Source organism: Colletotrichum fioriniae (assembly GCF_027942845.1).
Source record: "Colletotrichum fioriniae strain IMI 355084 chromosome Unknown scaffold_12, whole genome shotgun sequence".
Lineage (NCBI taxonomy): Eukaryota > Fungi > Ascomycota > Sordariomycetes > Glomerellales > Glomerellaceae > Colletotrichum > Colletotrichum fioriniae.
The window spans coordinates 580,491-603,297 of NW_027076848.1; the positions used below are offsets into that span (position 1 = coordinate 580,491).

General features: G+C 51.0%; 7 protein-coding genes and 1 non-coding gene across 8 annotated transcripts; 3 read left to right on the plus strand and 5 right to left on the minus strand.

Annotated features, from left to right (window-relative positions):
- Positions 1-127: 127 nt before the first annotated feature.
- Positions 128-2,212, minus strand: N0V96_009369 (uncharacterized protein; the record flags this gene model as incomplete). The annotated part of the gene is made up of 5 exons (XM_065758625.1): positions 128-372; positions 442-1,009; positions 1,058-1,460; positions 1,527-1,837; positions 2,126-2,212. 5 exons carry the CDS (start codon positions 2,210-2,212, stop codon positions 128-130), a joined length of 1,614 nt encoding a protein of 537 aa, XP_065612690.1.
- An 857-nt stretch (positions 2,213-3,069) lies between these two features.
- On the plus strand, positions 3,070-4,608 carry N0V96_009370 (uncharacterized protein; the record flags this gene model as incomplete). The annotated part of the gene is made up of 1 exon (XM_065758626.1): positions 3,070-4,608. One exon carries the CDS (start codon positions 3,070-3,072, stop codon positions 4,606-4,608), a length of 1,539 nt encoding a protein of 512 aa, XP_065612691.1.
- Positions 4,609-6,142: 1,534 nt separating this feature from the next.
- On the minus strand, positions 6,143-6,233 carry N0V96_009371. The gene has a single exon. It is a non-coding gene; the product is annotated as a tRNA-Gln (tRNA).
- Positions 6,234-7,175: 942 nt separating this feature from the next.
- N0V96_009372 (uncharacterized protein) lies at positions 7,176-8,492 on the plus strand (the record flags this gene model as incomplete). Its single annotated transcript, XM_053199357.2, has 3 exons — positions 7,176-7,181; positions 7,233-8,052; positions 8,104-8,492. 3 exons carry the CDS (start codon positions 7,176-7,178, stop codon positions 8,490-8,492), a joined length of 1,215 nt encoding a protein of 404 aa, XP_053043197.1.
- A 381-nt stretch (positions 8,493-8,873) lies between these two features.
- Positions 8,874-10,146, minus strand: N0V96_009373 (uncharacterized protein; the record flags this gene model as incomplete). The annotated part of the gene is made up of 2 exons (XM_053199356.1): positions 8,874-9,174; positions 9,227-10,146. 2 exons carry the CDS (start codon positions 10,144-10,146, stop codon positions 8,874-8,876), a joined length of 1,221 nt encoding a protein of 406 aa, XP_053043196.1.
- An 866-nt stretch (positions 10,147-11,012) lies between these two features.
- On the minus strand, positions 11,013-12,881 carry N0V96_009374 (uncharacterized protein; the record flags this gene model as incomplete). The annotated part of the gene is made up of 1 exon (XM_053199355.2): positions 11,013-12,881. The coding sequence occupies one exon, from the start codon at positions 12,879-12,881 to the stop codon at positions 11,013-11,015; it is 1,869 nt and encodes a 622-aa protein (XP_053043195.1).
- A 2,612-nt stretch (positions 12,882-15,493) lies between these two features.
- N0V96_009375 (uncharacterized protein) lies at positions 15,494-17,464 on the minus strand (the record flags this gene model as incomplete). Its single annotated transcript, XM_053199354.1, has 1 exon — positions 15,494-17,464. One exon carries the CDS (start codon positions 17,462-17,464, stop codon positions 15,494-15,496), a length of 1,971 nt encoding a protein of 656 aa, XP_053043194.1.
- A 2,169-nt stretch (positions 17,465-19,633) lies between these two features.
- N0V96_009376 (uncharacterized protein) lies at positions 19,634-20,704 on the plus strand (the record flags this gene model as incomplete). Its single annotated transcript, XM_053199353.2, has 1 exon — positions 19,634-20,704. The coding sequence occupies one exon, from the start codon at positions 19,634-19,636 to the stop codon at positions 20,702-20,704; it is 1,071 nt and encodes a 356-aa protein (XP_053043193.2).
- Between the last annotated feature and the right edge of the window lie 2,103 nt (positions 20,705-22,807).

Sequence of the window (22,807 nt, forward strand, 5' to 3'; positions counted from 1 at the left end):
CACCCATAGTTAAGAGTGCAGATAATTCTAGAACCAATCAGTCAACGAAGTAAAAATTGCATAAAAGCTTCATGTGAATGCAAGTGAGCCACTCCAGGATGACTGGCTGAGTGAATGAATTCAAAGACTATCCTCCCTGGTTCTCATACGACCAAAGTTCATATCCTGCTTGCAGACTCGACTGGTCGAAGATATACCACGAATTATCCAAGTTCCGGATCTCTTGCTCAAACACCTCGGCATCTCCTGAAGCGGGCGTATGTAGGCCCTGAAGTTTCTGTTCCAGTCGTGTAGCTAGAATGCCTCGCAAACTGGGCTTCGGCTCGTGCATTTCCTTCAGCTTTTGGAGATGAACTCCGACGTTCTCAAGATCTAAGAAATATTATCAGATTAGCTATGTAAGGTACCCTTACATCGGTCACGAAGTGGGCGTTGACTTACCATCCGGTTCCCCTACTCCGCCATCTACCCCTTGAAGTACAATGAGAGCAGCCCAGGTGATCATGACGAGATCCCAGTTCGACCATATCGAAGCATCCAGTATTTGGAGCTTAACCGCCGCTCTTGCCGACACAAGTAGCTCATGCTGCTCTTTCGGCGTCGTGTTCGAGAACAGGTTGCAGCCTCGAGCAGGGTGGTAGATGGACAAGACAAGCAGCCTGTGCAGGATATACTGCCGAAACACGAGCTTCTTCTCGTGCTCCGACTCAAAGTCTTTGTCACTGAACTCAACGAGCCAATCATCTAGCTGCCTTGCCCAGTCGCGGATGACAGCGCCGTCGACGCCGCTAAACTGAACGGAAGAGATCTGTGACACGCTGGGTTCGCTCTCGAAACAGGACCATATTGTTGGCAGACCTCTGCCTGTGAAGTGGGTGAGGCCGGTATGCATCATTCTCGAGAGCCGGTAGAGTTGGTCTTGTATTGGGATCTTGAGTCGTGGGAGGGGCGCCTCGATGGGTATGACTGGGCAGGAGAGGTGTATTGAGGCGTGCTCCAGGTCAACGATCTGCTCGATGTTAGAAAGATGGAAAGAACCGCTGGACAAAGTTGTTACCTGGAGGCCAGAAAACAGGCGTTGCCACTCGCGGGATCGCTCGTCAGTGTTGGAGGGACAGTGCTCCAGTATGAGGCGGTAAGCAAGAGAGATCCAGATCCCCGTCTCTTTGACGACGGCTTCCCGTAGCAGGCCGGCGAGTATGATGCCCAGAACCGTTTGAAAGGCCCATTCTTCAGCTGAAGCTGGGTCATCCGGGGCTTGGCCGACTTCGCTCTGTGGTATACACAATTGGGAGATGGCGCTGCACAAGACATTGAAGTAATCTGGTGCCAGAACTGCAACTTCTGGCAAGCCTCGTATACTTGAGCAGTATAACATTGAAGCTAGCATGAGTGGTCTCGGCGATGAGAAGGTCTGCTTGGTTGGGAGGAAGTGAAGTCCTGGCATGGTTTCGTGGAAGCTGCAGTCCGTCAGATATGTTGGAGCAACTACGAGGTATGGTGTCGAGAAGTTGGGGCAAACGTACGATAACCATAGTCTTTTGATGAGAGACTTCTCCCAAATGTTCGAGCCTGCGTTCGATGAGCATGTTCTTCGTAAGACAGATACAGCGCTCCAGAGGGCACCAAGCGATGTTTCCCCGGGTGTGTCGGGTTCGAATGTTGGTACATCTGGGGACGTGGGTGAGTCTGCTTCATCCAAGTTGGTGAGGACTGGCAGACCCAAGTGGTCTTCAAGTCGCTTCAACCGAAGAAACACGGATTTGTTTAGTGCTGGAGCGTGCTCATTTGCCTGGATCAATGAAGCCAGCGAGAGACTTTCACGATGAGAGGCGGACTAGACGATTCGTCAGACACGTCTTGGGAGGTTTGCAAATACAAATGAGACGCTGGGATAATTGCCTACGTTGGCTCTAGGTACGAATACGCACGGCACTCCCGCGCGGAGGCATCTTCGACAAGTGGCCCCATTCTCAATTCTACATTTCATCTGTCGTCACGAAAAGGCCGATTAGACCATTCGCCTTTACCAGAGGACCAGCTCAAGGCCGACGTACCTTTTGCCGTCTACAATTGACTTGAAGTGGACACACCCGTCAGCGTCTACAGTCGCATGCAATGAGACGGAGTCCACCGTGTGCTTACCGCATGCCTTCCGGGCCTTGCTCGGGCCCGACTCATCCGGCCCATCGGCCGACGCTTTGTCCCTCATCTGGTGAGCAGACATTATGAAAGCGTTTCGTTTGTGCAATGATACTTCGAGTGCGTTGTTCGAGTCCCACTCTATCAATTGCGACAGTTGCGACAAACACCGGTGTCCAACGGCCTTGTTTTCCGCCAGGTTCGATTCACTTTTGCATTCTGCGGCGGGTACCCGGTGAAACAGGTGGGATCGGGGCAGAGTTAAGATTCACCGGTCGCACCGGGGAACCGGTCCTTTTGAAGATTTGGGTGACGAGTGCTAACGCGGGGTCCTTGACCCGGTCCTTGATAGGCCGGGGGGTTGTTATTGGAGGGATTTCTGGCTAATTTCAAGAGGTCCACCGAGCCAACCCGGTCCGGATTCACCGGGGCATCGATGGTTGTGGTAGACAGCGCCAGCTATGAGTGTTCTTGGTTCTTACAGTACATTCCGATGAGATGACCTTCCTTTTCTTTCCGAACGGTTGTATCCTAGCTGCAGGAATTGGTTCAAGTTCCGGTGCCAAATTCGTTCTTTTTTGCCGCGGGGGTTTGAATACTTGATCGGTTGCCAACCTGCTGAGTGCGACTGATAGGCGCTGGCACCCATGAACCTAGCCTTTCCCACCAACACTGCCTACGACTAACATTGTCTGTCGGCAGAGTGGTGTGTTTCAATGTCTTTGATTGATTCTGAGCGTAACAGGGCGTCTGAGTTGTTAGCTCAGGCCCGGAAAATCGCACATGACTTCGATTTCCCAGCGGCAGATGTTCGTCGCGCCACGACTCATTTCTTAAAGCAGCTCAGTAAGTCCAGTCAACTCTGGGTCGTCGCACAGCAAACTGATATCGCAAACAGATGAGGGCCTTGAAGAAGATGGCACCTCAATGTGCCAGATTCCTTCATTTGTAACCAAACTTCCTAATGGTTCTGAAAAGGGTGTCTGCTTGGCTATCGATCTTGGCGGTACCAACTTGAGGGTATGCTCTGTCGAATTACACGGAGACTCCACCTACTCCTTGACTCAGTCCAAAGCTGTCATCCCCAGGCACCTAATGGCTGCGCCAACATACAAGGATCTCTTCAGATTTATCGCCTCGCAGATGAAGGAGTTTCTGGAGAAGCATCACCCAGAAGACCTCACAACATGGTCCCAACTCCTGAAAGAGGGAGACGCAATTACTGGAGAAACAAGACAAAAGCACTGCAAGAGCCTTGGCTTCACTTTCAGTTTCACTTTCGATCAGCATGCCATCAATAAGGGAACACTACTGTATTGGACAAAGTCATTCGGTATCGCTGACGCAGTTGGCCGCGACCCATGTGCCATGCTGCAGGAAGCCCTCGATGAGCAACACCTGCCTCTCCTGGTCACAGCATTGGCGAACGATACTGTCGGCACTTTGGCCGCGCGAGCATACACATCTCCGGGTCGTTCCAGTAATGTGGTAGGCGCTATCTTCGGAACCGGGACCAACGGAGCGTACATGGAGCGCATTTCTCGTATCACCAAGCTGCATTCACGTGCAGAGTTCTTAACTTCGGCATCGGACGCAATGATGGCGCTGAATACCGAATGGGGAGGATTTGACAACAAGCTAGAAGTGCTACCTTCAACACGATTCGACCGAGACTTGGACAGAGACTCTGTCAACCCAGACGATCAGCATTTCGAGAAACGCATATCCGGCATGTACCTCGGCGAGCTACTCCGAAGGATATTAATCGACCTGTCACAATCGGAACATAGCCTCTTTGACTTTCAAGTTTCGGGAGACCCCCCGCTTTACATGCCTGACAGCATCGACAGTTCTTTACTGTCAGCAGTTGTCAAGGACTCATCTCCAGCGCTAGAGAGCGCGCGCAAAGAAATCGCAAGAGTGCTTGGTGCTACAGACGTGTCGGCAAATGATGCAAAGGCAATACAGATTCTTTCCGCGGCTATTGGACGTAGATCAGCTAGGCTATCTTCCGTCGCGATCGCTGGTGTTGCTCTCCAGTCCGGACTGTTTACACCCAAAAGCACTATCAAGCCAGTAGCACCGACATCACGAGGCCTGGGAATCAACCTTCTCAAACCTTTCCTCTACGGGGCACGAAGTCTGTGGAACCTGCTTAAGAGTTGGCTTCACGTCAGAGTTCGTTTCGCGATTCCATCAAAGGGCATATCGCGCGTGGTACCGCGGCCAAGGGACCGGGGCAATTATCAGACGGAAACTGATGGCGAGGACTCGAACGAAATCATTGATGTGGGCGTCGATGGTTCTTTGATCGAACACTTTCCTAACTTTGAAGAGCACCTGCGGGAAGCTCTGAGAGAAATACCGGAGATTGGTCTCATGGGCGACAAGAGAATCAGGATCGGCATGGCGAGAGATGGCAGCGGAGTCGGGGCTGCTTTGATTGCATGGGCGGCGAGAGCATAATATCTGGAGTCACGTCAACAAATGAGCACTTGAAGTTTTGAACATAAGAAAGTGATGTACCATCATTGCTAACTACATCATGCGGGTATGATGCGACCCAGTTTCAAGGCGGAAGAAGGGTGTACCGCGTTGGCTACCTGTAAGCGGCGAGTAATGATGCAAATTTCGCAAGGCCGACTGGAATTCCTATTCACTGTCAACCACAAGAGTTGTTCATTTTGAGATGATTGAAGACGAACTCTCGAATCTTGCGCTATTCACGAGCTAGATTTCTCTATATAAGCTTTCTGGTCAAGACTTTTCACTCCAACGCATAAGATGCCATAACACCTTTGACTGTCTGATAGAATATCTCAGAGCCCCAAAGACGGAGGTTAGGTCAAGCAAATAATTGAAAGAAATTCTCAAGGGAAATTTGGAACGTTCTTCCTCTTCGCAACACAAAGCTTCGCATTATGCATATGCGCCGCTTGATCAGCCTAATGTTGAAGGCCAGCAAAGGCCATGCACACATGGCCATGACTGACCCGCCCCCAATTAAAGCCAAAGAGAACCCAAACACTTCACCCGAGAACGTCGACTATAGCTACACAACCCCGCTATCGTCGAGCGGCTCCGACTTTCCTTGCAAGGGCTACTTGAGCCTTCTAGGTAGCCCAGGAGCGAAACCCGTCGACACATGGAATGCCGGCAATAGCTACTCTGTCACAATCTCTGGCCATGCTGTGCACGGAGGTGGATCATGCCAGATCAGCCTCTCGGTAGACGGCGGCAGTTCATTCAAGGTTCTCCGCAGCTTCATCGGCGGCTGCCCAAGGGGCGATGCTACTCAACTCGAATTCAGACTGCCTGGCGATACACCGTCTTCTGACCATGCAGTTCTCGCCTGGACGTGGTTCAACAATCTTGGCAATCGGGAGATGTACATGAATTGCGCCGTTATTAGCGTTGCAGGCGAGGGTGGAGGAGAAGGCCATGGCGAGAGCTTCAACAAAAGACCAGAAATGTTCAAGGCGAACATGGGCAATGGATGCAGGACGGCAGATTCGAGAGACGTCATGATTCCGAATCCGGGGCCGGACGTGGAAGTCAACAATTCCGATGCTGTGCCGCCAATCGGTGAGTGCGAATCCGGACCGGGAGCAGCAGCGGGGTCGGATTCGGGGCCAGGATCCCGTAGTGGAGGGAATGGAGGAATCTATAAGCCCGGCAATGACTGGCCTGCGGACTTCAACCCGAATTCTGCCAGAATTATGGCTCATGAACAGGCACCAGGGCTTATTGACACTTGTTTCGCAATTATTTCTGTCTGTTTGTGTTGGGACTTTTGGATAATTGGCATTTTTACGGGCTTGACTTTCTTAAGACGTTGATCAAGCTACATCTCAGCGCTGCTGCTAGTCAGTAGGAAATAGCGGCAAAATGTAGAAATTAATATCAAACGATTCTTTTTTGATCATTGAACCACTCAGACTATTAAAATGTGTGGATTTGATCGATCCTGGGGATCGAGAGGGAAATTGGCAAAAGATTGAGGTCGTACCCGGGTTCGAACCGGGGTTGCCGGAAAGGTTCGATTTTGATGTTATCAAAATCCGGAGTGATAACCACTACACTATACAACCTTTGATGGAGGATCTTGGGACTTTGCGTGGCTTGTGTAGGGTACGCGCCGCGCAGGCTCGCGAATATGGGGCAGCCAAGAGTGTGGCGGTGGTGGCTGACGAAGAGGGTCGCTCCCAGAGGCATATGACCAATGGACGTTCGTATCTCGAGGGTCTGTGGCTTAAGGAGCCACCACAGGTCCGATGATGACTCATCACGATTACCATTTGCGCCACAAGCCAGCACCCACATTGTTCCCTTCTCTCCTGCCTGGTGATCTACTGGCTGTTGCATTCGCCACAAAGACTCAGTTGTCCACCAGGATGGCATGGCAAGCTTAACCGACCAGTAATGATTAGTTAATGATATGTTTCAGATGCCTGGCGACACTCTATGCGAGAAATACCGATTTACGATTGACTCCTTGAGCTTGACCGGATGCGTGAGCAAATCCGACAAGGCAATTTCGGGGCGTTTAACACGAACTCCGGTAGATGACCCGCCGCTACTCATTTCTGTGGGGGACATCAATAGCAATCTGACGGTATGCCCCTGCACATGGCACTGAATCACGAAGTGTGAAAGTGAATACTCGAGTGATATCGAACCTCACGAAACACAAGATTTGTGCAGCAACGTTGGTTCCCCGCAACACAGGTACTTGTGAATGCAACTCCCCGCATTTTATCCCAGCACTCCCAGATGTTGCTGAACTTCAGGCGCGTGATGGCTTTCTGGGGATCTTCGAAGCCGTGAACTCTCACCGTTGCACTCCCGGCCCGCAACCTCCCCCGGCGCCGACGATGGTGGAGTAAAAGGTGTGACCCGTGAACACTATGAAATATCCAAAGTGATCTCAGCCAGATGTCTTATGACGGGACGGAGCTTCCAATTCCACGACTCAGCATCAATCTACCCCAAAGGCCTGTCTACTGAAGCTGCGTCTCACCAGTTGCAACACGATGAAGGTAGGTCCCACTCAGCATCCTCGAGAATGGTACTTTGCTCATGACTCTCAGGTCTTTTCATCACTGTCAGCTCTGCCATGGGTCACCATATTCGCACAATCATGCCTTGCCACGGTAGCCGACATTCCCGGTGTCTTTGGGCCAGTGCCAGTCATATCCGCGTCTCCCGGGGGCGACATCTCAAAGTATCTCAAGAGCCGACCAAGTGACTTCGTTCACCCCGGTATCTGGCACACGCATGAGGATCTAGAGCGCATCCGCAATGGGGTCCTCCAAGACATAGATCCCTGGGCCTCAACCTATGCCGTCTTCAGCAAGGATAGCTACAGCTTGTCATCCTATGAGATGAAGGGGCCGAAGCCAGTCATCTCACGCGGCAGCGTCACCAACTACACGTCCTTCGCTTCCGACGCTCGCGCCGCGTGGCAGAATGCCCTGATGTGGTACATCACCAAAGACGACGCCCACTGGAACCGCAGCACGACCATTTTGGATAGCTGGGGGTCTACGTTGGTCGACATCATTGGCACGGACCGATCCCTCCTCATTGGCTTGGATGGTGATCTTTTTGTCAACGCCGCGGAAATCATGCGCTGGGAGGGAAACTGGACCGAGTCTGGAGCACGTTGGCAAGGCGGTTCTGGCTTTAGTATCCAGCTCTACTGGTTGTTCTCACGGCAGTCTATCCCGATTGGTCAGGCAAACTACGGAATGGCTAGTATCAAGGCACTCCTGAGCTTTGCTGTGTATCTCGACGATGTCACCCTTTACAACTATGCCATTAATGAGTACTTGAACAACCCTTGTGCGGGGCTTTACTCCTTTTTTGAACCCGAGACGGGCCAAAGCTCGGAGTCTGGCCGTGATCAGAGTAAGTCTACCTCCAATTCTCGACGACTACCATGACTGATGAATGCCAAAGGCCATGCCATGTCCGGCCTGGGTTGGATCGCTCAGGCTGCGCGGGTAGCCCAGAGCCAGGGTTCCGACCTCTACAGCCAAGGTAACAACCTGCTTCTTAGAGGCGCAGAGTATACGGCCAAGTTCAATCTGAATGGGACCGTCTCGTATGATTCAAAGTGGTATCGATGCGAAGCAGTTCTTGTTAATGGGCCTTGGGCAACCATCTCCCAGGACAAGCGAGGTGTAACGGCTACAAATCCGATGTGGGATATTCTGTACTACCAATATGTCGTAAAGAGACAGCTGGAAGCGCCTTGGGTAACAAAGGCTAAAAAGACTGTTGGAACTGAGGGCCGATTGACGAGCAATGATCATCCTAGCTGGGGAGGGATGATATGGGCCTATTGAGTCATTCCGGCTGGTGGTCACAGATACTTGCATGCAGTTTCTAGCAGGAATAACATAGGTCACGTCAGTGGATTTGCTGTCACGAAAGTCTGGTTCACGGAACTTGGATTATCAAAAGTATGCACACCAATATACTATTCACTTGGCAGGGTGCAGAAAAGGGGTAGAAGACCACGTGTTATGATAAGGATCAAAAGGATAATTGAGTATAGACAAGAAGAATATGCCACATGAATGAGAGTATAAACCACTGAAGAAATAACGAAATAGCAGTGAATGAAGGTCGCCACCTAGTGGTAGAGAGTTTGAGGGATGATAGCAAGCCGAAACTATCGCCTACTGCCGAACAATGCCCCGGAGGAAGAGTGATTGATCCCGACCTTACTCCAATCTGTAGAGAAGGGTACCAAATCCTAGCTGATCGTAGCCGCCGCTGGTTGTGCCGTAATCACCGCCACCTCCCTCGGCACCCCCGGCTTCTTTAACCACGTGGTCGCGCATTTGCTCGGTCCAAGAAGCATTGAGTCCCTTAATGACGCCGTAGTGGTTGTAGAGCAACTCCCAGATAGGTCGAAGCCCGCCACGTCCAGATGCACTGATATTCACAGCCGTGCCGTGACTGTTGGTGAAGTTGGTGAAGGGCACATCAAATCCGAGGTTGTACTTTGCAGCGTACTCCGACCTTCGTCGCGCGTTAGTATTGATTTCATTTTCTTGTGATACATCTTACTTACCCTGCCAAAATCCTGTTGTCGAGGTACGAAAACAAGTCATCGCCCTGATTGTAAGACTGTTGCGCAAAGACGCCCAAGAAAGCAAAGTCCAGCAGAGCATGCCCTTGGTCACGGCCAGCCTCTTGACCTTGACCAAGAATCTTGCCCGAGCCTTCCTCTTCATGCAGCTCCCAGATGGCGATCTTGATGGCACCATTGCCAGCACCGTTCTTGAAGTAGTTAACGGCCTCGTTGTACATGGTCTTGTTGTCCGCCAAGATCCCAATAGCCTGCATAGTGCACATGTTGGCCAAGTCCCAGTTGGCCCAGTAATGGTCAATGGATGCACCATTGTGATTGACGAGAAAGTTGTGGTTCATGGGGTAGAAGACTCTCTGCAACATCTCGGCCATTGCAGACAAGCCGTCCCATCCATTCCACTCACGCAAGATCTCGGCTGCGTTGGCGAGCTGGAAGCCGTAGATACCGGACGCGAGAAATTTGTCCGAAGAGCCGTTGATGTAGATGAGCGAGTCACTCCAGGCGTCGAGAATGCGAGCCGACGCGTTGGCGTGGGCCTCGTCGCCGGTGATCTTCCAGGCAATGGCATTAGTATAGGCGGCGTGGGCGTCGCGGTAGAGAGACGGGTAGTTTTCCGGGTTACATTCGCGACCTGCGCCGCCACGGCACACTGTTTCCTTGGGATTGGGTTTGTAGGCCGCGTTTGCGCGCGTCTTCAGCTTGCTCCAGCCGGTTGTCCATGGCTCCTTTTGGGCGTTCACAAGGCCGGTGATGCGGTCAAAGTCTTTGGCAGTGTGGAGCAGGCCAGGGTGTTTGAAGGTTGACCGGGAAGAGTTGGAGCAGAGCGCGTTTGCCTCTGAAGCCCATAGAGAGGCCCCTAAAAGAATGACAAGGTGACTAGAAAAGGATGTGAACTTCATGTTGTCGATGATTGGGGCTTGAGACCAGCCCAAACTCTCTCGTGAATAGGATTTCAAAGAATGGAAGGTGTGATGGCCAAGGTAGTCCTAGAAACGCAAGTGGTGGCTAAGCAGACCGTCGGGATATATAACCTATCTGCTCAATCACGAACCAGAATCGACCCATTCTCGGGAGTTGTTTCGATATCTGATATGAATTTACTGCCCAATTCTAGCGCCCGGGACTTATCCCGCCCATAGTGACAGTGGGTAGGCAAAAGAATTCGAATGTGATAAAGAACACATCGAGTTTTTGTCGGCCCCTGACCAGGTAGGCTTCGACTAATCCTTGCGCCCCGAGAACGAGATTTAAGGGGCGTGTCAGCTGAGACCCAAGGTCTATTGTGTGGAGTCGAACAGAGTGCCGAGCAGCCTAGTTGCAGATCCATGTGGCTGTCAACGCCGTTGAAGACCGGGGTGGCACGCCGGAAACTATCCCGGACAAAATTTCCACCGCATAACTGACGGCTAAAAGACAACTGCAACTGTCTGTATGAACATTCAATCGAGCGAATGTGTTTTGTAAGTTGGCTCACTCCGTCCGCTAGAACTATCAATGATGCATAATGTGAATATTCGACTAAATCATGTGTCGCTGTGACTATGCCATGAACTGTAATTAATTATAGAGATGGTCAAGCTTGGATTTTGATCATGGGATCTCAAATGGTTTAAATTTATGGCTAGCAAGTCCGATAAACATGGGAGACGAAGCACCTCAGACAACTAATGTTCACAAGTGTTGTGAGAAAACGCGCGTGTTTAATTGAGTCTACCTGGTAGCGGCATGGTGAATCGAAGAGAACAAAAGAAATCATAGAAAATATCTAATACTGGTACAAGCCAGATCCAAGAAGGGCAGAAGGTGCCAGATGAGCAGCTGCTGAGTTCAAAGTTCCAAACTTTTCCAAGACTGCCGAAAGAGTGTTGTGAGCCGGCTGGAGGCCACCGTCTACCCATCCACCAAGGAACGAAGTGCAATCGCTGTTGATCAGAACCCGCGAAGTCTGAGTCTGGTTGATTCTCTCCCAATCATAGAAAAGAGACTCAATGCTAACATCCTGACCCGGGAATCCCAGTGAGAAAGCACCGTACGAGTAGCGGTCAAGCGGCCAGTGAATGAGGTAAATGTCGTCGTCAGTGACGGGCTCAAGGAGGCTGGCATACTCAGGGAAGTCTGACTCTTGCATGATTCTATCAATCTGGGTCTTGAGTTCCGTGAAAAGCTCCTTGGGATCCGAGATAGCCGTCATCTGCAGAGAAAGATCCTCCCAGGCATAGGTGACGAGGACCATGCCGTAGTCGGGGTGTCCATAGTCCAGAGTGTAGGTCTGCGGCAGGTTCGTGTCCGAAAGAATGACACGAGGGAAACCAGCCGCCTGATTTTCCCAGAACTTCTTGGTTCGGATGAAGAGCTTGGATGAGGCGGTCATGTGGAGATCGTTGATGGCTCTTTGAACTTCCAAGGGCATGATAGGGTCCTCAGTGGTCTCCGAGACCGGAGTGAAGGCGTAGTTCATGGCGCGGTTGCTAGTTCCGACAACGACAAGGTCGTACTGAACATTGGTGGAAGCACCTCCAGAAGTCTCTCTTACCCCGACAGCAAGGCCGCCGAGGGCATCGCCGCCGCCGCTGGTGACCTCAGCAACTGTGGAGAACTTGGTCTTGACACCGAGCTCAGTCGCCTTGTCCCAGATTGTCTTGGCGAGATCACGGATACCGGCAGGCTGCAGGCCGGAATCGGTGACCTTTGCAAAGACAGCTTGGTCTGACTCGAGACCGTTGACAACCAGGCGGAAAACGGAGTTGAAACCAGCAGAGTAGACAGCGCCAAAGCCGCCAGAGCCGATTCCAAGGGTGCCGAAGCGCTGGAAGTCATCCTCGGTCCAGACTTCGCCGCCCGGAACATCCCATTCGTGGCCCTCGCCGAAAATGCGACGAAGACCAGTGTAGAAGCTGTCGTCGCCGAAGGTGTCCAAGTACTTTTGCCATTCTGGAACGGCAAGATTACGAGTGGCAGTGTCGTTGGAGCTGAGCCAGGTAGTAATCTGACTGCCGGCAGCCAAGGTGCTGCTGCCGCCGGTCAAGCCCTTGGAGATAAGCTGAACCCAGCCATTGTTGACCTTCTCGAAGCCCGTGGGAGCAGTGTTGGAGTCGGTCCAAGAAGTAGCCTTTTCCTGGTAGTAGACAATGGTCGGGACCTTGCCGGGGTCGGGGAAGTTCTGGATGAAAGTGTAGTTGAACTCATTGGCGTAGTAGTAGAGCAGGTCTTCCGAGGGAGGGAAGCGCATAGCGCCCATCTCAGCCACGTTGACTCCGTCAGCCGTGGGAAGAGATCGAAGGCGGCCTCCGACGCTATCAGTCGCCTCAATCAAGGTGACATCTGCGCCGGCCTTGGCCAGGTTGAAGGCCAGAACCACATTGGTGATTCCGGCTCCGACGAGACCAATCGAGAAGTTGGAGGGCAGACTGCCAAGAGGCTGGTTGATATCGCCGGCAGCCTTGTTCCACTCAGAGTAGATGAGCTGAGGGGTATCAACCCAGGCTTGAGGACGAGCCTTCTGCTCGGCAGCGCTCGATGATTGCCTCTGAGCCAGACGGGAACCAGAAGTGCTGCCAATAGGAGAGAAAGAAGTGCGCTTGTTGGCAGAGGCCTTGGAGGCGTCCTCACTCTTGAAGCTGAAAGAAGGGAGCATTTTGATTGTGGTACGTGAGTTATTGAGATGCTGAGGGCCTTGTGAATGAGAGTGATCTGAGTGAGACTGTGAGAGCGATGTCCTTCAGAAAGACAATGGCAACTGGCTGGGAGACGGCCTTCTACTTATACATCGTTAGAATCATATGAAACTCCGGGCTTCTCTAACAAAAACGATATGCCGACTGGATTGCCGGCTTAACCGCCGGCACTATCTGTCTCTGTTCCGGCTACAAGAGATATCGCCAACATGCTTCCTCACCTGCGTGCAGCTTGAGTTGCAATACAGTCCACATCGACATGCAATAGGCAAGTTTTGACCCTGCCACCTTGGTCGACACAACTTCTCATGAAGAAAACGTAACATTCTCTGAATAATGTCATTTTTCTGCCCGTCGTGGCCTCAATCCTGGGTCGCTCGTGGTTCGAGAGAGAATTTTCGGAATTGGGTTTCGCGCCGAGTCATTCCCTTTGAACTATGGAGTCAAGTCAACGTTCGTTGAGGGATATATCTATCAACTTCACAAGTCATCTCGCTTATTGGACTATTGGGTTAGCGAGCCTCCAAGGCTAAGGACGGGTCTACTTGTTTCCGGTAGTCGAATGGAGAGAAGAGCAGAGGTCAAGGAATGTGATGATGGTAGACCAGCGTTCATTACCAAGACATAAACATAGTTTGATAAGAAATGCACCTAAACTACGAGATATTTGGTGACTTAGACTAGAAACTCGCTGTACGAGACTCCCTGACCTGGTAAGACTGATAGACTAAAGCAGGTTACATAAAGAGGCATAGTTTCATCAATCCTAAGCAAGCACGGCTTGGTAGGTTGTGCGATTGAATTCCCTTAGACGGATGCATTATTTTCACAGTCTCTGTGAAGTAAAGAGAAGACTCTCATCGTCTCCAACCTCGTTGGGCTGTAAGGAATGCTCGGACCAGCTTCGCAGCTGGCGAGCCCAGACCACTACCCCATTGAGGAAGATACGTCGTCAGGCAAGGGTCACCTGGGGGCCGAGTTGACAGCACTTGTGGGCGTTTGTGAAAGAACGTGAAGTTTGGACCCTTACTCTTGACATGGATTGCTACATCTGATCCACTGGGCACATCCTGAACATACGCAAGACCACGGAGTAGACATCGTTCGATGTATTCTCAGAAGAGGGTTTCGGCCGTCTGACTACTCAGGAGATGATGCTTTTTCATTTGATAGTTTTGGTTACTCAAATACCTTGGTAACCCAAACACGCGATGGTCTGAGGGCTGGGGTTATTGATGAAAACGATAATACTTGGAGTAACGAAAATTTGTTTGGCCTTACGACGACGCCCGATCTCTAAGTCTTCCCATAACCTCCATCATCGTTTTCTCAAGGATTGTGCCACCTCATGATTCATAACTTGTTTCTCACTGTGAGCGAACAGTAGAGTATCATCCCGAAGCATGTGGGGCCCACCCACGCATATTCTAGGGGTATGGCAATTATAAGGCGGTTGCTTGTTTGCCCATAACCCTGAGCGGCGGGCATGAAGTATTGGATGAGATCCAGATTAGGGAATTACGCCGAGCTGTCAGATAACTATGTCTAGTGGGACCTGTATCCGGGAGGAGCCGTTACGGACCATCGACAAGGGCACCATGTGCGTGCGAGAATAATAACGAGTGGAAGAGCGGGCCCGCCTTCCATTAGTCCCCGACACGCGCTCGGAGTGTTTTAACTATCGCAAAACATCATGTCAGCGGCTATTGCGATTTGAGCTTGAAAGGTGTTCAGTAATCCAGGAAATCAAAATCATCTGTGTCATGCTCCTGCGTCTTGCAGGCATCTCGGATTCAAGCCGAAGAGCAACCAAGTGCCCTCCACACTTGAGTGATTAATCGTCAAGCCGAAGTCCAGGCGCTTTCTCCATATTCGCTTCCAAGTCCCTAAGCATCGTGGCCTTCAAACCTTGCACCAGCATCAAGAGACTTCAGATGTTCCCAGCTTACATAGAAAGTGAGGAATGCAAGGATGAGTTATCGTCGCGTATCTGGATGTGAACATTCGACTGTGGGCAGATGAATGGCCTTGATTCCAGGTCTTTTTAAATTGGATACCACTCATGTTGCAATGAGAACCCTTGTCCATCCACCTGTCGCGGTTCTCCAGATATAGTAACCCGAGCATATCCGGAGATCGGATGCCAGACTATCAATGTCCCTAGAGATCAAGACTCTGACAAAAAGGACGAGGACCAGAAAATAACGCATTGAAGTATATTCCAGGGAGTTCTTTCTACGCCGGATTTCAAAAGACACGTATTGTGAGTGAGTACAATAAATTTCTGAGATGAAATTTCTCATCATGGAGCTCTCTGCTGTGTTCAATGATAAGGCTACTAAGGGTTTAACACCAATTTTGCACAAAAGACTTCCAATTTATGATTTGATTGGATAGATGGATGATATTTGATATATTTAAGTACGATAGATTTGGTGACATTGAAGGGAGTTGCTGGCTTCTAAATTCCACAGCACAATCCGCAGTTACCACGAACATGGTGGCCAATCGGTGGCCACTCTTAAGTTCACTCGATATCAAATCTATGTATCATCTATGAGCAGTTCTGGACCTAAGAGGCAAACGCCTGCTTTCCTGTTAAGACCGTCTTCAAGATGCCCTTGTCGGCCAAGTCATTGACCAGGTTGAAAAGAACGAAGTCGCAGCCGCGCTTAGCCACAAGGTTCACACTGACAGGCATAACCTCTTCCTGGAAAGTCACATTGCTGAAGTAGGAGACTTGGCCAATGGGGATAGTGTAGTCTGCATCGCCAAAGTAAGAGGCCACAGTCGACCCGGCTTGAGCAGTTGTAGGGTTCACAGGGGTTGTGGAACCAGGGTCGCTGTTGAGGTCCTGGGATCGGAATGTAGGAATGCCGCCAGTTCCGACATCATAGACAAAAATTGCCTCAGAACAGGACGTGTCCGTAGAGAACAGGGCCTTGTCGTGCCACAGGGCCGCATCGCGGGTCCGGTTCGTCATTGCCGCCTTGTATACGTTGTCGTCGACGGTCAGGGAGTGGAACGCCCCGCGGTACGGCTGGTCAAGGGGCGGAAAAGCCGGAGCATACTTTGCCAGGAGGGGCTGGGCAGTCTCCGGGATCAAGTCGTGTGTCCACAGAACAAGCAAGTCTCCGAGGATTTGCGAGATGGGTCGTCCGGTCACATCCTCGATCGTCTCGGTAAGGTTGACCTGCTCCACAGTGGCGCCAAGAGATGCCGAAGCGTCGCTCAGGAACTTCTGAAGAATCGTCTCCGCGGCGGGGTTCTGCAGCGGAAGATGATCGACCGGGTACAGAATTCGCTTAGGGAACGTACGGTCGTCGGGGACGGAGAGAGCAGGCAAGCCGTTCAACGACGCGTCCTGGTGGAGCGAGGCGTCGTACCAGGCTTTTGCGAACGTAGCCCATTTAACAGGGTCGCGACAAAAGACGCCGGCAGTATCGGCATTGAAGGCATTCGTGATAATGTTTTCCATAAGGATCATTCCTTGAGAAGGTCTGTTGCCGTAGGTGCCCGAAAATGCGGCTGGCTGTCGCATCGAAAGACCAGTATCGGTTCCGATGGCAAAGTCCAACCAGTCGTAAGCAGCGATGGAGCAGCCCGCACCAGAAGAGGAACCCGAGCAGCTTAGGAAGGTATCTCCGCGAGGGCTGCGGGGGTAGAAAGCATCATTCCAGTTCCAGGGGCTCTGGGGCGACGCGAACTGGGCAGTCTTCTGCTTGCCGACGACAACTCCACCGAGGTCAAGAATTTGTTGGAGAGCAGGTGCCGTTTTGCCTGCGACGTCGTTGACGGCAGCGTAGGCTCTGCTACCAGCGGTTGTCTGGATTCCCTCGAGATCATAGATGTCCTTCACGGCAACGCGCTGGCCGGCCAAAGGCCTCGTGTCTTCTGTGCTGTAGAGCCTGGAAGGAACAGGAATCATAGGGTATCCCCAGTCGGCTTCGGACTGAGTGAATGCCTTATATCCTCCGTTGGACTCGTACGTGCCAGTCACGAAAGTTCTGTACATATCGACGTACATGAGGAGGACCTTGCTGAGGTAGAGACTATCTCCATCCGTAATGGCAAATAGAGGACAGGGAACAAGCGTGGAGTTGCCACAAGTGGATGGCCCATCACCAGCACCGTAGATGATGTTGGATCCGAGACCTTCCAAATAGCTTATGACTGAATCATCGAGGTCTTCGGAGCTGCTGGCACTGACAAGAACGTTGCTCAGAAAGCCCGCGACGAAGACATCATCCTTTCCGAAAGAATCATCGATGACTTGTTTCAGCTCATCTCCGGTCGTTGTGGCGGAAAGGGCGGAGATGTATGTGAGTGGTCCCTGAGAGGGGCCCAGGACACAGGAGACGGTGAATATGGGATCCGAGGTCACAGCCAAATACTGAGTGCTGCCAATGAGGAAGGACTGATCCTGAGTGTTTGACACAAAGGTGGATTGGAAAAGAGTGCCGTTCAGGGGCGTAAGAGCTTTTGCTACCTTCAGGTAGAGTGCCATAAGGCAGAACACGAGGAGAAAAGCAGGGAGCTTCATGATTATTCTGAATGTTTTGATCTGTTGATCTGAGATTTGAGACTCGGAGGAGCGACGTTACGACGTCTTTATACCCTTACACAATTACTTGTTGACGATTTCTCCGATTCGACCATGGCGGAGCTGGTTATGCCATCTCACAAATTGCTGCCAGTGATATCTTGGATTGCTTCATAGAACGATGAAAATGCCTCAAAATTATGAAAGCTTCAAAGCATGGTATTAGAAAAGTTGAACAAAGACAGTGTGGCGTAGGTAGCTTGAGCATGAGTCTAGTAAACACATGCCCAAATCAGTACACTCCGCCTACCAGCCTCTGAATTAGTTGAGGGAATTACTTCCATGACGGACTTCTCCGCTCTATCAGAACTGGTCCACAGCAGTCGCTATGATATCCTGGCATAAAGAATTCCCCTGAGAGAACCCTTCATCGCATGTTGTGGTCTTTGTGAGCTGCAGACTCGAGGCATCATAGATGCAGCAGCTCAGATGCTACAAGGCGTTGCCACTTTGGAAGGTGACATGTCGACGACGAGTAGCACGAGCTACATACACCTTGCACAATAACTCTATTCCAGGGCGGCAAGTGTAGTCATGCTGCCCACCTTGGCCAGCTCAGATAGCTCGCACCAATGTTTGGACCCTGCATGAAAGAGTAAGATGGATGGGGCTTCATGCAGAACGAGCCGCGTGGAGTATCCCCCCTTCCAAGAAGCTAATGGCAATCTTTTCGATCAATCCTTGAGTTAATCTGTCAAGGTTAATTAAGTACGAGGATGGGCTCGCTCTTGGCCCATAAGTACGTAAAAACACCACGTGCATGCGAGAATTACAACGGAGTTACGCCGAGCTGTCAAGATAACCATGTCTAGTGGAGACTTCGGGAGGGGCCGCCAGGGACCGCTGCAGGTTGGGCGGCTATCATTATGACATATCCACCTTTGACGCTTACGTGAGAAGTTGTAAGAATGCCTTGAACTTTATTGGATAGCGGATGCTCTTTGATCTGATCAGATTCAACCGCGGAGATGCTCTGATTTCCGGTGCCAAGAGAGGGAGAGCGGGAGACGGCATCTTGTTGGATGTCACCTACTCAAATACACTTTCTTGCGAGGCCGTGATTACGTGCTCCGTCAAGCGATTCTTGACATTGAACAACGCTTACGAATGTTACAAGTGACAGAGTTTATTCAGGCGGAGAGCGCGCCAAACGAATCATTCTTGTATAGAGATCTGCCTTGTCTGAGGTTGGCTGTCCTCGGTGGGAAACTGGCCTCGGTGAGTATGTTCGGTGAAACTCGGAGGTAGTGGGGCCGGATCGGCTCAAGACGCCCGAACAATGCGTTGAATCGGACCCGACGCAAGTTGCCTGTTCAGAGGATTGCTTCTCCGACAAGCCGCCTTCGAGTAGCCGATCCTAGTTGCTTCGCGGGAAATCGGGAAATTTTCTAAGGAATTCCGGCGGACTGGGACTGGACCAGCCACGTCACTACTAATCGCGCCAACACTTCATCGCTACGTGCTTAGCAATCAGTCATCCGTTCTCTAAGATACTTGTATAACGTTACCACCTAGCGATATCCACACAAGGGTAATCCATTGACTAATCCATTTCTTGACGGCCATGTCACTGCGAAATGAATCATTCGCAGCTAATTGGGAATCAACTGAAACGATTGACTTCCTGGGTGCATGAACTCATCCGCTGCATTGTGGTCCATGCTGAGAGGCGCAATACGTCAGAAGTCTTCACTATGATTTGCGAGGATATATCAAACTGCGTCCTACACCGAGATAAAGAACGGATAGCGACGGACCAAAGCCATCTCCCTCGGCGATGCACTACACCAGAATAAAGATAACTGCACAATGACAATTTTCACTCGAGACTGAATCCCTATTACAAATAAGCACTTCCGTCGGCCACGAGTTACGCCGTCTTTAGTCACTGATCCCACCGGTTCACCGCAAAATATTTTCCGCTCTTATCATTGTACCCCCCGATCTGCACTCTTATCCAGGGCCACAGGCGAGGTAATCAAGTCTGGAGGAAAGACTACGGATAAGAAATATCAGAACCCAAAGAAGACAACTACAAATAAATAGCACATCAGTCATGATCTCAAGATGACGAGACGAAGAGCATCAAAATCAAATCAGGCAGTCGACATGGCAACCAAAACTGTTTTTATCACTGGTGCAAACGGCTACATTGGCAATGCCGTTGCCCGCTGCTTTGTGGCCGCCGGATGGACCACCTATGGTCTTGTTAGGTCTCTTTCAGCGGCGACAACTCTAGCTCAAGAGGAGATTATTCCCATTATTGGAGCCATCGATGACCTCGACGCGCACGCCAACATCCAGAGTCATCTCCCAGCAAAGCTCGATGCCATTATTTCAACCACGGAGAACACAATGGACTACATCCCACACTATAAGAACATTATCAAGTTGCTCCGTACCCTTGGAGCCGCAAGCTTGTCGGCCGGCACAAAGTCAATCGTCATCTTCACTTCCGGATGTAAGGACTACGGCGTCGGCCCGCACTTTGACGGAGCCCCGGATCTGGCTCCACACACGGAGGAGTCACCCATCGGGACAATCCCCCTGCTCACCAACCGAGCCACGTACGCACAGAAAATCGTTGAACACGGCGACGTTTTCACTCCAGTCCTCGTTCGACCTACCAATGTCTACGGACGTGCCTCTAGCTACTACCAAGCCTTCTTCAATGTCGCTTCCAGAGCGGCCGCCGAGGGGAAGCCCCTCGTCTTGACCGCTCCGCCCAGCACAATCCTGCATGCTCTTCATGTCGACGACTGCGGAGACGCCTATGTTGCTATCGCCTCTCACACAGACGTAGCCGGGATTGACGGCCAAGCGTTTAACATCTCGGCCCAAAGCTACGAGACGCTTGACAAGGTTGCGCAGGCACTGGTTAAGGAGTACCACATTAAGGATGGACTCAAGTACATTGATGAGGCGGATGCGAAAGAAGGAGAGATGTGGCCGCCGGGAATCATCAACTTTCCCCAGTGGACAGACTCCACAAAGTTGACTAAGCTGACTGGATGGAAGCATCGTCGTCCTTTATTTGCCGAGTCTATCCATGTCTATCGCCTGGCATTTGAGGCTACAAAGGCGGCCGGGCACGAGAATATCAAGAAGGTCGATGGCCTCTTGGAGGCTTGGACTAAGAACAAGGCAATACTGAATTTGGATTCGAAGAAGATGGGCTAAGGAGGGAAGGTAAACTCCATAATGACCTCATGTTAACCTTCTTGGCCGTAAAGATGAAATTTCCACTCACTAGTTCAAGTTCTCAGTTGTAGGCTGATGAATCTCAAACGCAATCAGAGAGCTCAGATACCTGAATGAAAACCTTTTATTCGACTTCTTTGATAATCTTAAAGTCGGAAGAAAGCCTATCTGCCTAAATGCTTATTAGTTGAAATGCACCTCATATTACTAAACAGACGTGGGAGGTGTTATCGTGATGGAGAACGTAGGACTACTGTAAAAAGGGCCACACTAGGTGAATCTGTCAGTTGTCTAGTGATCTTGGTGTGTAGGAACACCAGCTCACAATGACTTCCAGATTCACAAAATTCATACTCAAGGGCCACCATTTTCAAGTATAAACCAACGTATAGAGTGAAATTGCTCGTCGCGAGTAAGGTCAAGATGAGTGCAGTCATTCTGAACACTGTTATAACTCTGAACGAAGCTACAGCCATGGCGCCCTGTCGTTGAGCCCATGGATCCAGCTTGTTGTCATGAATTGTATGTTTCATACTCTCCGCTCGCGAATGTAATTTGTAAGCATTTTCTGGGCTCCGGTGACAAAGCAGTCCGAAATCTACCAAATATGAACATATGAAAATGAACAAAACTTTTCTTCTCTCTCACATACTTACGTGGGCAGCTTATGCGGGGCGGTTCTCCCCACGTTTGTTTGCACTTAAGGACGGATGCTCATGTTCCGACGGGATTGCCTCCACTCTCTTTCTTCATTATCAAAGAATCAGAAGATATTCATCGCACATAATCAGGTATTAGGATGAAATAAGATGCGGCATGGCTGAATGTGTCTGACGATAGGCGCAAAAGTATGAACTCAACGTCACAGTTTGACCAAATGCAGAAGAAGCTCCACCCCCACTGCCCGGACACGCGACACTTTCTGCTTCGCGTGCCAAGCACTTCCTCGACTTGTATGCGGCTCTCGTAAAGCCCCAACCGCGCTTCTTGTCTGGAGGGCGCGGCATGCGCATCTCACTTTATCCTAGAAATGATGTAATGCATGCATTAGTAATCTCAGATTCGAAAACTAATACGGATAGAGCAGCGTCATCGCGAAGAGCTATCGGCGATACGGCATGAAGCAACATCTCAGCCGACTCTGAATAAAGTGACCCTGAAAACTGATGTTGGTAGTGTTTCGATATATTGCTCATCGTTGGTAGTTGTCGCGTTCCTGCTATAGACAGTCGCCTTGATGTCGCCGTCTACCAAGGCATAGAAGCTGTGTGTTCTGCGGCAGACGATGCGGACGGGGTCTGCGGGCTCACGTTGGAGATCGGATCGTACCGGAATCAAAATGCCTGATCCAAGCTATGGCGGAGTCCGGCAGCTTACAAACCACGTGTCTCATGAAGTCGTGACTCGTCACTGGTTCACATTACCCTTTCACGTTGGGCCGGCCGTCGGAGACAATCCTCATGCGCTAGGGCTGAGGCCCGGACAATCTATGGGAAAATCATGGTGCCCAGGGGTCTCCTCGTCGGCGAAAAGCATGGACAGTGGCCTCGAGGAAACAAAGGCCGAGCGACGAAAAATCCGAGTCTCAACTCGCTCAACTAAGTCCGACAGGTCCAAGTTGACTTGGCAAGTCAGGGCAGGTGGGGCTGTTGCGATGGCGCAAGAGTTCTCAAAGGTGAGATGGCAGCTCTGTTGTATCCGTATACTCGTATTTGAATCATCAGCGCAAAGCCTCTCTTGGCTATGGACAAGCCGTCGCATCTCGGAGGTGAGGACGTAATCTCGACGCGGCTTCGTGGCTGCGACAGGCTACAGAACTGAGCGTGTGAAAGAGCAGAAGAAACTGATACGGCTTCAGTGTCGATCGTTCAAAGTGATCTGCTTGGGGTCCCGTCAATATTTTCAACTTTCGATAAGGGGGCCCGCGGGCATTTCAATACGGCCGAAGCGCGCGCGCTCTTCAGGATAACACCGAGTAAAAGGGTTTTCGTCTCATCTTGTCTTCGTTTCGTCCGGCGTTGTGACCTGACTAAGCGGGACAGTGAGGCCTTTTGGCGCGCTGCCGACGCTTACTGCCGAACC